Source organism: Leptopilina heterotoma, unplaced genomic scaffold (genome assembly GCF_015476425.1).
Source record: "Leptopilina heterotoma isolate Lh14 unplaced genomic scaffold, ASM1547642v1 Lhet_21, whole genome shotgun sequence".
Classification (NCBI taxonomy): Eukaryota; Metazoa; Arthropoda; class Insecta; order Hymenoptera; family Figitidae; genus Leptopilina; species Leptopilina heterotoma.
In genome coordinates this window covers 1,542,574-1,555,987 of record NW_025110925.1, presented here as the reverse complement: position 1 = coordinate 1,555,987, position 13,414 = coordinate 1,542,574, and the positions used below count along the sequence as shown (strand labels likewise).

Here is a 13,414-nt window from a genome sequence, read left to right as displayed (position 1 = left end):
TTTGCATTTTTAAATTTTGTTTATAAATTTTAATAAAATTGTTTTTTTCATCAGGGTACTGCATTATTTAAACATCCTGTTAATTGCACATAAGAAGAATGCGACCTAATGCAAGAGAAATTTAAAGTAAGGTGGATTCTTTTTATATTGATTTAACGATTTAGTTTGAATCCAATGAAATGTTACTTAATACAAAAAAAAACTTTTAGAACTCAAGAGAAAACTTTTTTATAATGTAATTTATAACTTTTCCTCGATTATTACACTGTAAAAAATAAGTCATCTTTTAAGCCTAACTTTGGCTAAAACAATTTACATTAGTCCAAATATTTACTAAATTTCTAATTAGAAAACTTATTTTAAAACCTCCAATTATTGTCTTATTTTTAATTGAAGCCAAAAAAATGAGTTTAAGAAAAAACTTGTTTGAGCTGTAAGTACTTTAACTCTTTAACATCTGCGGGACATATATATGTCCCACTTACAAAAACCACTGTAACTTTTTTGAATATTAATATTTTTTAATCGGGTTTGACTTAATTTCTTCAGAATCGGTCGAGGTACCCCAAAAAAGTTAAAGTAAACGATACAAAAATTTTTAATATAAAAAAAATAATAAAAAGTTTATAAAAATAGGAAAAATTGTTTTAAAAAGTCAGTTAGCTCAATGTACAAACGCTAGTGTTAAAAAAATTTGTTGAAGCACACTATCTGAAGTGCTTTGAACCAATGAATACAATTATGGTCTTAATTTTGAAAAATTCGCAAAAAGTTAAAAATGTATTCAAGATGGCGTCTAAGATAAAGAAAAAAAACCTTACATTACTCGAACATTAAAAAAATTATTAAAAAAGACATAAAAAGTTTCTTAATGTTTCTGAGGTCGCTGATTACGAATTTTATGCCAAATTGACAGCTGTCAAAATAACTGTCAACTTTTTTTAGAAAGTGATTTTGTTTTAGATAAAAATTACCGTAAATGGCTTTTTTGGGGTTGCTGGGATGCGTTCACGTAACTTTCCGTTTCACTAAAAAATTTTCAATTTTAATTTTCCTTAAAATTTTTTAAGTTTATTAAAAAAATATTTTTACTTGCAATTGAACCCAAAAATACTCAGTCACTTAAAAAAATGTTCACTTTCACTTGAAAAATTTTGAATTTTTTGAAATAATTTGATCCAAAGGAAAACATTCTTTGAGTGATAGTAGTGGGAATTTTTTTGAGTGAAAATTAAAATATTTGAATCAAAGTGAAAGTGAAAATTTTGTGAGTAAAAATGAAAATTTGTTGAGTGAATGTGAAAATTTTATGAGTAAAAGTGAAAAATTTTAGAAAAAGTGAGAATTTTTTTAATAAAATTGAAAATTTTTTAGGTAAAAAAATATTATTTGAGTGTTTGTGAATATTTTTTGAGTGAAGCCAAAATATTTTTAGTGAAAGTGAGAATTTTTTGAAGGAATGTGAAAATTTTTTGAGATAAATGTGAAAGAGACAATTTTTTGAGTGGAAACGAACTTTTTTGAATGAAGTCAAAATTTTTGTATTAAAAGTGAAAAGTTTTTTAGCTTTTATTTAAAAAATTGCCACGTTCATTAAAAAATTTTTTGACTTTCAATCAAAAAATTCTTATTTTCACTTTCACTCAAGAATTTGTCACTTTCACTCAACAAATTTTCACATATATTAAAAAAATTCTCACTTTTACTAAAAAAAAAATGTTGACCTTCACTAGAAAAATGTTAAATTTTACTCAAAAAAGTTTAGTTTCACTCAAAAATAGTCACTTTTTTTGAAAAATTCTTATATTTTTACTTTCATTCAAAAACATTCCACTTTCACATTCACTTAAAATAATTTTTACATTCATTAAAAAAGTTCTCACTTTCACTCAACAAAATTTATTTTCCCTAAAATATTTTCAATTTTGATCAAAAAATTTTTATCTTCATTAAAAAAATTCTCAAGTAATGTTCACTTTGACCCAAATTATTTTCACTTTTACTTGAAAAATTTTGAATTTTAAAGTAAAAGTGAAATTTTTTTGAATGACAGTGAGAATTTGTGGGTGAAGTTAAAAGTGAAAATTTTGAGTGAAAGTGAAAGTGAGAAATTTTTTAGTTAAAGTGAAAATTACGTGAACGCACCCCAGATTATGGATTTAGTGTGATAAACACAATTTGACAATTGACAGCTGTCAACTGTCAAATTATGTTATTAGAGTCATTTTTATCAAAAATAAATCACTTTTACAAAAGTTGACATTTGGTTTGACAGCTGTCAACAGTCAAATAGTCAGCGACCCCGAAAACCCCAGGAATGGTGTTTTATTATTTATGTTTCATTATATTTATTTGTATTTTTATCAATTTCAATATCCAGAGGTGTTTTGGGTCACGAATTCAAATTTTATATTCATTTTTAAAAATTCAAAATGGCGGACACGTAATTTAAAAAATTTATTCGTATTTTTATCAGTTTTAGTACCAAGAGGTATGTTGGGTCGCTGAATTCAAATTTGACATTCATTTTTAGAAATTCAAAATGGCGAACGTAATTTTTTTACGTCAGAAATAGAATCAGCTACCCCTAAAACATTTATATACGATTTTTTATGAATACATGTTTGAAATTGAAAAATTTTGGCCGCCATATTGGATCTGCTATTTTGAATTTTTTTTTGAGGTCATATTTGAATTCAGCGACCCCAAAGATCCTTGTATACTAATTTTTATAAATATCTGTTTAAAATTGATAAATGTCCGCCATATTGGATCCGCCATTTTGAATTTTTTTTCGACGTCATATTTGAATTCGGCGTCCGCAAAAATTTTTTGAAATTTTGGACCAATCATTTATGAATATTTTTTCAAACAGCGAAGGGGTTAAAACTAAATGAATTAAAAAACAGTTTAAAATTTATTGAGTTTTAATTTAATATTTTATAATATAGAAATGTCAAATATTTGAATGGTAAACAGTAGACTAATGTATATTATTGAGAGTAAACTCGATTTCTCAAATTCTCCAAACATCGGTTCGATGAGCTAAAGAAATTGAGTTTAGTTATTGGCCAGCAGCCTGCTATTGTGCCTTGTCGATGTCGTCGTTGTCGCCGCCGCCAAATTCAAAATTGAATGAAGACGACACGGCGACGAGTGAACTGCACGCCAGAGGTATATTCTAAAAATAGAAGCGTTCCTCTGGCGACGAATGCGACTGCAGGGTGTGGGTGGCTTGTGCAAAGTTTGCATTGTGAACCAGTAAAACGGATATATTCATACCCCATGTAACATGGGCTTGACCCCCATGCACGGTGGATTTGACCTAATGACCTAACGGAAGCTGCCGAATCGTCCCGGTAACAACCGAGTGGGACGACCTCAACCCTATCGCGTTCCGGTCTCACCACTAGACACTCGTCTGATCGAAAATATAACTTCCCCTTTTTTCCCTTTCAAAGCATACGCGGCTCTCTACTGGAGAGACTTCCCAGTTGTATCGCTTATACATCGCATCAACATCTATCTGGCTGCAGCTTCCGTAAACATCCAATACTTATATATATATATATTTTAACCCTTATTCATACCTTCCAGCAAATACTTGCTTTTTACTTTTTACCACCAACTTTCAAGTACTCTTTCAATACAAAGTGTCCTTTACAATGCACACAGAATGTCATAAAAATCTATTGATGCATTTTCCAATCGGAATGCACTGAGCAAGATATTCTCTGGTAGCATTAAACTCTTCCTTTTGTTAATTAATTTTGAAAAAAAAAACTAAAAATTACCTTAAATTATTTTTAACTAACATTTTTTCTAAGGATATCAAATTGAGCAAAAAAACGAATCCGGGACATATATGTCCCACTTTGAAAATTTTATGTAATTCTCATAAAAGTCAACGTATTAATTTGCGATAAATTTCCTCCTTTTCCGAATGGTCGCTGCTACAATTAAAAAAATAAGAAATTTTCAAAAAGTAGTAATATTTATTTTAAACAATATAAAGAACATTGACTGTTTTTTTCAAAAAAAGTTATGTAACAAACTAATTAATTCATTAACATTTAGTGAATATATTTTAACGACATTTCGTTTCCCTATGTTATTGGGGTCGCTGATCATGAATTTGGAGTCAGATTTAGAAAATTCAAAACAGCGGATTTTATATGGCTGAATTTTTAACCCTTTCGTACCTCCGGGACATATATGTCCCACTTAGAAAATTTGACATAATTCTTCTAAATTTGAACCAATTAAAAATTAATTTAGTTTGTTTTAAACAAAGAACGTTACTACTATTTGTAAAAAACATAAAAAATTACGTAGTACGATTATAATTATTAGAAACAATAGGTAAAATATTTATAAGAAAATAGCGAAATCTGATTTTTAAAAATTTCCCCCATTTCTTTTGAAACTTCTTACTCAGGGGTAAGTCACTCGAGGTCACTGATTACGAATCTAAAGTCAGATTTTAAGTTTTCAAAATTCAAAATGGTGGACATTTTTTCAAATCTGCTCAAATTCGTTTGAAACTTTGTTATTCGGGGTTTTCAAGGTCATCATTTTTAATTTTCAAAATCTGACTTTAGATTCTTAATCAGCGACCCCGAAAACCCCGAGTAATAATAGTTTTATGTAAATTTAAGCAATTTTCAGAAAATGTCCGCCATATTGGATCCGCCATTTTGAATTTTCAAAAATTTGAAAATCTGACTTCAGATTCTTAATTAGCGACCTCGAAAACCCCTGAGTAAGAAGTTTCAACAAAATCCAATCGTTGGGTTTCTCGGGGACACGAAAGGGTTATTCAAAATTAATGTAATTAAAATCGAATTATTTAATTACAGGATAATTTATTTAAAATTTCATTGTCAATGTCCAACAAAATTTCCTAGAGAGAAATTAGAGAATTTCATCTGGACAAATGTCGAGAGGGGAATATATGCATATATTCAAATGAATCATTTATGATACTAAAGAATTAACATTCGCTAGAATTAAACACTTACTTTTTTATCATAGAAATAGAATGATATTAAAACCATATTATCTAATGTCAAAATAAGAAATAGTTCAATACTTGCGGGTATAAAAAATGTATGCTATAAATAGCTATAAAATTATGCTGTACTTTTTCAAGTTCTTTAATTAAGAACTAGGTCAAGTGCAAGTTACAATTGCTCACCTAACGTTCCGTTTACGACAACTTAAAATGAAATAGTAGAACGCACAATATTTTTCAGGAGTTTTTAATTTCAGTAAAAAAATGAAAATTTTATGTTCTTATTCCAGATTTTCTACTGATGCTTCTCCTAATATCATATATAGTTGTTTTCTAAATAAGTATTTCCGTAAATGCAAATTTTTAACACATTTTTCGGACTTCAAATTTTCTATTGTTAGTAATTTTTTCTTTAATGTCTAGATGCCATTTGGAATGTGGAATAGTAGATGTAAATTTTGGAAAGTGGAATGTGGAATACGTCATGTGGAATTTGGAAAGTGGAATGTGGAATACGGAATAAGTTATATTCAGGTAAAGATTTAACAAAACATTTTGTAAGAACAAGAATCGCATAAGAAGAGATTCAATCAAAATATAATAAAAGCAATTAGGTATAAAGTAGGTGACATCGTTTTGTAAAGAGAAATCCAATAGCTACCGGTTATGCGACAAAGCGACAATCAACGTTTCGTTGTGCATTTGTAATTGTTCGTCTTGAATTAAACAGCACATTTCGAATTAGAAAGTTGAATGAATTAAACAATAAAACATTGAAACCACCATTCACAGGACTTTATCCTTAGAATGGTAAATAATTTCTAACAGTTATTTTCACAGCTATTTTTAGAAATATCAGTGGTGGCGAATCCAGGTAATCAATTAGACAAAAAAAAGTCACTCAACAGAAAAATATGCAAAACAAATTGATATTTAACAGAATTGTCATGCAACAGAGTTGATATGCAGCAGATTTAGCAATTAACAGAATTGACATGTAACAGAATTGAAATTTATCAGAATTTACATTTAACATAGTGTCAATTATGTTGCAAGTCAATTGTGTCATATAGAACATTTTCTGTTAGGTGACTTTTTGGTTGTTTGTCAGTTAGGGTATATTCATGCATCCCAAGTAATCATCAATTTTGGTAGCTAAAATTATCTCTGAGAACAGGCAACCTAACCAGCGATTTAGTCTTATTAAAAAAAGCAGTGCTAATAATTCACTCAAGTGTCGTGCGGGAAAAGTATGAATATAAGGAAGTGTTTTTAAAGAAAAATGATTACGAGGAACATAAATGTCAGATCTGCAGCAATTTAAAACTGATAACATTATTACTTAGTCAACAGTCGGGGTTTACCAAAAACCCTTGATATTTATGCTTGTGAAATAGTAGAGACTCTCGTTATAAGAAAAAAATTGGTCACAAAGAAAAATGTTTGCCCCTCGTGCATAAAGTATTACCCCCATAAATCCTTGGTAAACCCATCTGAAGTTGTGGTTTCTCTTCCCATAAGAACATGGTTTTATGTTTTATCAAGAAATTCGTCGAAATACTCTGAACACGGTAGGTTAGTGTTTTTAATACATGCAAACAAAATTCCCAACAATTTTTGTTGTTGAAGTAAAATAAGAGATGATAACTAGACCTCAAATTTAAGTTATTTTCTTCTTGAATAAATAAAAAAATGTATTTAATTCTTACCTTGACTGCTGCTTCTTCGTATAATGTTTTCCAGGAACGTATTTTGCGGGGCTACTAAGCCCCTTCGCCCACCTGGCATCCTGTTTTCTTGCTTGAATAATCTTGTATTCCAGAATCAGTCAGGAGGTTCAAAAGGGATCACAGTCGAAAAAAAATTTTTTTTTCGTCTCATGTTCACTAATTTTAAAACTCAATTTTCGTACATGTACTTTAGTAACGTATGCGACACACTTCACGTATTGGAGTGTATATCAACTATTTAACACTTGACTCAAAACATTTTTCGTTTTTACACAAAACTCAAAAAACTTTTACACTATCTAGTATTATACTACACTGTTTCCTTCCTCCTCAACAATATTCATTGTTGATTAATTTTCCATAAAACCTTTCCATTCCTAAAAATTCTTTCTTTTAACTTTCTTCATCACTTCTCTTCTTTCTCAAATGTTGCCCTCTTTAGTTTTATAGTGAATATTTAAAATTTCCGCTAGTTTTAATTAATGTAAAAAATTCAAAAGCCTAACAGTTTGTTTGTCATCTGTATGTTGAACAATTAAATAACATAATTTGAAAAGAGGAATCTGAACGTTGAAGATGAGAACTTTTATTGAGGATTGTATTTGGGGAATTTTCTTTAAAATAAGTATTAAAGAAGGCACCGACAATGACGTAAACGACTGTCAGGATGTCTATCCTGGTCGTTGGGGTCTCATCTTCTCTAAATTTATGTACAGCATTCTCCATTTGCGGTGCCTGTATCAGAAAAAATTCCATCTAGCCGCAATCTTTCCACTTGCACCTATTTGCATCCCGACGGCGATGGCGACGAGATCCCTGATGCCTTGCTTTCCACATCCTCTGAGTCCTCTTCGTCAGCACAGGTTCCCAAAGTAGGCATCGCCTGATGAAATTGCCTCACATTCTCCCAGACTTCTTAATTTTCTAGTTCATTGCAGTCAATTATTTTTAATTTATTTTTCTAAAATTTCACCAATGCAGAAGGATTGCGTCCAAATTGGCGAGCAGAGAGAGAGAGTGATATATAAAGTTGTGAGACTGCTAAAGTACTTCGAGCGAAAGAAATCCTTATTCAATTACTCGATCCCCTCATGTGACACTGAAACAAAATTGAAAACAATGAAACACTGTACTATAATGTACAACTTTTAATTCATTAAAATTGTAAAAGTTTAAAAATTCTATAAAGTAAGCATGTCTCTAAAGAATCTTCGTCTTTTGTGAATTATTTATATAGTAATTTATGCAGTAAGACGACATGAAAGAAGTAAAAGTCGATGTATTGCATCGCTTGGATAAGAAATTTGAATGTGGAGCCACTATGGGATTAATTAAATTTAAAAGAAAAAATTAATGTCAGATTCCACAGTGGGGTCACATCGAAAAACCCGGACTTTAGATCAAAAAGTAAAAGTTTTTAATGGGAATTTTTCGATTTATAGTTGGATACATTAGACCCTAGTGAAGGTAAACTCATTAATAATGGATCCTCAAATCTACTACAGCAAGGGGTCGATTCTGTAACTTTTCCACTTCCCATTCCCACCTTCCACTTTTCACTCTCACTTCCCACATCACATCCCAATCTCACTTCCCACTCCCACATTCCACTACCCCTTCCCCACCTTCCACTTTCCACTCTCCCTTATACTTCCCACCTTCACTTCCCACTCCCATTTTCCACCTACCACTTTACACCCACACTTTTCACTTTCACTTTCCTCTACCCACATTCACTTCCTACCTTCTACTCTCACTACCCACTTTCTACTTCCCACATTCACATCCCACCTTCCACTTTCTACTCCTACTTTCCACTTCCTACTCTCACTTTCCACTCCTACTTTACACTTTTCAGTTTCCACTCTCAATTCCCTCGTTCCACTTCCCATTCACACTTTTCACTTTCCCACCATTAATTTCCCACTCCCACTTTCTACTCACACTTCCCACCTTCCACATACACTTCCTACTCCCACTTTACAACCTCACTTTGTACTTTGCACTTTGATTTTCCTCTGCCCACATTCACTTCCCACCTACCACTATCACTTTCCACATTCACATCCCACCTTCCACTTTCTACTCCCCCTTCTTACTTCCCACTCTTACTTTTCCCTCACACTTCACACCATTCACTTTCTTACTTCCACTTCCCATTCCCACTTTTCACTTTCACACCATTAGGAGGTGAAAGTGAGAAGCGACAGTGGAAAGTGAGAGTGGTAAGTAAATAGTAAGAGTGGTAAGTGGAAAGTAGGAAAGTTACAAAATTCTGTACCTTCTCCACTCTCCACTTTTTAATTTTTACTTTTACTTTCTACTTTCACTTCCTATTTTGCATTTCCATTCTCACTTAACACTCCTACTTTCCACTTCCTACTTTCCATTCCCACTTTAAATTCACACATTCCAATTAGTACTTCTACTTCCCACTATTCACTTTAACTTCCTACTTTCCACTTTCACTTCCAACTTTCTACTTCCTACCTTCATTCCCACCTTCCATTTTTTATTTTCTTTTTTCTATTTAGTAACATTAATTTAATATACTACTACAATAATTTTCCTATCTTGTAAAATTTGATGGGGATGTTTTTCTAAACCCCTAGTACAAAAAAGATCTTAATGAAGTGGGAGTAGGATTACAATGTGGGGAGCGAGAAGCAAAAGTGGTAAGTGGGACATTAGGAGTAGAAGGTGAGAAGCGAAAGTGGGAGTGGAAGGTACAAAGTGGGAAGTGACATTAGGAGTGGTAAGAGAAAGTAGAAAGTGAGAGTGGAAAGTGAGAGTAGGATGTATAAGTGGTAAGTAAAATGTGAGAGTAGGAAGTATAAGTGGTATGTAAAATGTGAGAGTGGAAAGTGAAAGTAGAAAGTGAAGGTGGAAAGTAGGAGTGGGAAGTGAGAGTTGGAAGTAAAAGTGGTAAGTAAAATGTGAGAGTAGAAAGTGAGGAGTAGGAAATGAGAGTGGGAAGTGAAAGTAGGAAGTATGAGTGGGAAATGGAAAGTGAGAGTGGGAAGTAAAAGTGTGAGTAAAAAGTGGGGAATGGAAAGTGAGAGTGGAAAGTGGAAATTTTTAGTAGGAAGTGAAAGTAGAAAGTGAGAGTGGGAAGTGAAAGTGGAAAGTAGGAGTGGGAAGTGAGAGTAGGAAGTACAAGTGAGGAATGGAAAGTGAGAGTGGAAAGTGGGATGTGGAAATTGGGAGTGGGAAGTAAAGGTACGGAATGGAAAGTTAGATGTGGAAATTGAGAGTGGAAAGTAAAAGTGGGTTGTGGAAATTGGGAGTGGGAAGCAAAAGTGGGGAATGGAAAGTGGGAGTGGAAAGTGGAATGAGAAAATTTGGAGTAGGAAGATAAAGTAGAAAGTGAGAGTGAGAAGTGAAAGTGGAAAGTAGGAGTGGGAAGTGAGAGTGGGAAGCGAAAGTGGAAAGTAGGAGTGGGAAGTGAGAGTAGGAAGTATAAGTGGTAAGTAAAAAGTGAGAGTGGGAAGTGAAAGTGGGAGTTTAAAGTGGAAAATTTACATTTTGAATGTCGAAAAACAAATATCACATTCGTAATCAGAAACCTCGAAAACCTCTGACTAACAATTTCCATGAGGATTACTTTACCTTTTGGTCTAATGTCCGGATTTTTTTATTTGTCCCCACTGTGTTGATTCTAACGAAATCTTATGTAGACGATAGGTAACAAAGATGCCTTCCGACGCAGTAGCTCTCTGCACATACTAACGCTTTTTACTGCCATATTACTATGTTCTAAAGTAGTTAAAGTGTTAGTGTGCGCAGAAGTCTACGACGTACTCTAAGTCTCTTCTATTGCACTGCCTACTGCATTTGCATCCCAACAAGAAGCATGAAATGGAATAGAATTAAAGTTATTTCATATACGCGAACACCAGGAAAAAGTTTTAATTCCATTTAATATCTGATTATTCTACTTTTGCAACTTAACGAAATAGGATAGATTGTCAACGAAATAAATTTCATTTCATTCTAAAACTTGCATCTTAGTTAATGTTGCAGAATAAATTAAAAATATTATCTATTCCAGTCTATTCCAAAATATTTTGTAAAAGTTACTGCTTGTTTCTCTGTTTATATTATGAAGTAAATTCATTTGATACACGATTTAAAAGTTTGGGGGGAAAATATCCAGAGATCACAAAATAACATGTAATGTGTGGCACATTAGTGAAGAAACTGGGATTGGAAAAAGAACAATTCAAAACACTGTTTTAGAATATAAAAGGACTGGCAATGTAACTTCTCCAAAAAGGAAAAAGTCTCGACTAAAATTGGAACAAAAATTTGATGAATTTGACAAGAACTTAGTGAGAAGAAAAGTGCATTCTTTTTACCTTAATAAGGAAATGCCAACTATAAATAAACTAACTGTGACTATTGAAGAGGATCCTGATATTGAGCATATAAGCCGTAGTACTTATTCTTTTTGTATCGTTTGTTAAAAGAAATGAATTTTAAGTTTTCTAATCGTCAGAGAAATAGCATGTTGATGGAAAGAAATGATAATGTATTATGTCGAAGAAATTATTTCGAAAATATAAGAAGATATCGTGAGGAAAAAATAACCATATACAAGTCCAATTTAAAAAATTCAAAATGTCGGATCCAATATGGCGGACATAATTTTAATAAATTTGTTTATATTAATAAAAATTAGAATTTAGGGGATTTTGGGGTCGCTGTTTACCTGATTTTCATTAATATAGACAAATTTATTAAAATTAATGTCAGCCATATATTGAAACCGACATTTTGAATTTTTAAAATTTGACTGTTGATTCGTAATCAGCGATCCTAAAAACCTCTAAATAACAAATTTCATACAAATCGGATCAATTTTAAAAAAATTGCTCGCCATATTAGATCCGCCATTTTTAATTTTTAGAATTAAAAAAACAATTTTTTCGGCCTTCTAAAGTGTCATAACTCCTTAAGGGATATCAAAGTCGATGCGATTTTCCCATTCAAGATCAATTTGAATTTGAAGTTGAAAATTCAAAATGGCGGATCTAATATGTCAGACAAAAAAGTTAAATTTATCAGATTGATATCAAAGTTAATACTTTGGGGTATTTGGAGTCACTAAATTCGAATCTTAAGTCGAAATTTCAAAATTCAAAATGGCGGATGCAATATGATGGACGAAAGAAGAGAAAAACCTTTAGAACTTGCTTGAAACCTGTTATTTACTAGTTTTAAAGTCGCTGATTGTAAAATTAATATTTTAAACTTTTGAAATAATAGCTTTCATATTGCAAGCAAACTTTGGAAAAAATGTCAGATAAAATGCACCTTTTCACAGTCCTTTTTTTCACTTGATGATACATATATTTTTTATTTTGTCTTTTACTGGTTGTATCTTGTATTATTTTCTACTCTTGCCTTTGACGGCCAGGGAAATTACGTCACAGTTTATGGGCGGAACATTGATCTTGGCTTTACAGCCCAGGTTTAAATTGTAAACTTTAATCGACATTTTAGATCCGCCATTTTGAATTTTGACTTCAGATATGAATTCAGCGATCCAGAAAGTCAAGAATTAGAAGTTTCTAGCAAATCTGTTTAATATTTTAATTATTTAGAACTCCACAGAAAAAAATTTATAGTATATATATTGGTACTATTTTATTGATTTATTTTATTGTTAATTAATTAATTAACTATTATTTATTTATTTTTGTTTCATATTTGTCAGCTTTTGAAGGAGTTTCTATAAAGCTGAAAGTTTAAAATTTTTAGTAATATAATTATATTAATTTCAAATTTATGATGACTTTAATCAAATTGTGGTTCAGCGTAAGTTCCACTGCACTACATTAAAGTGTAAATTTATTTTTATCAACGCTTTATAATAATTATAATATTAATGAATGAAAATAAGAAAATGAGAGAAAGAACAAAGTCATGAACGACATTTTGAACTAAAAAAGAAGTTGTAAAAAGTTACATAATTCTTACTCAGAAGGAAAAAGTATACTAAGTGTTTCTAAGGACCAGATTAAGCTTAAATTGTACTTTCAAGAGTAAATAAGGTCAGCAGGTCCAAATAGTTCAACTCGTGTTTGCTTACATAAAATCTTGCATTATATAATGGTGGGGATAAATTAATAAAGCAATTTTTGCAAAAAATGACCTATTTTTTAATGTATGAAAGCTAATTCACTCCAAAAATGTTGATATATATTTTTTTTACTACTAGGCTTCTAAAATGTATTTAATTTCATTCTAGACTTTCCACATCAAAGTTGCGGATAATTTAAAAACTCTGAAAAATACTCGTTTATATTCAACGTTCTCCCATTAGTCGTTTAAATTGTAATTAACTATCTTTTTTCATGAATAGAAAATGCATTTTTCTAAAAGACGATAATGGAAAAACTATTATTCTGTAATACACTTTATAAAGTGCATTTATAAAGTAAAAGTTTATAAAGTAAAAATTTTTTATTTGGATAAAGTGAGAAAATCCGTAAACTTTTGACGTGAAAAAATCAATGCCTCCACGTTTCTACCTGTGAATTTCGCGAAGGAATACTCACTATTATCCAACAAGTTCGCGCATGGAGGCTGGTACACATTCCCCACCTTAGACCTCTCATTTACAATTAACTGTGTTCAGGAAATATTCAATTTGTATCAACTGTCA

General features: G+C 31.3%; 1 protein-coding gene across 7 annotated transcripts in view; it reads right to left on the bottom strand.

Moving 5' to 3' along the window:
- Positions 1 to 13,414, bottom strand: part of LOC122501477 (potassium voltage-gated channel protein eag) — a 97,453-nt gene that overhangs the window by 73,837 nt on the left and 10,202 nt on the right. For all 7 annotated transcript variants that reach the window (XM_043610973.1, XM_043610975.1, XM_043610974.1 and 4 more), the window contains exon 2: positions 6,724 to 7,843. In XM_043610973.1, the coding sequence (XP_043466908.1) occupies positions 6,724 to 6,802 (79 nt within the window). In that variant the 5' untranslated portion in view covers positions 6,803 to 7,843. The remainder of the gene's footprint in view (positions 1 to 6,723; positions 7,844 to 13,414) is intronic.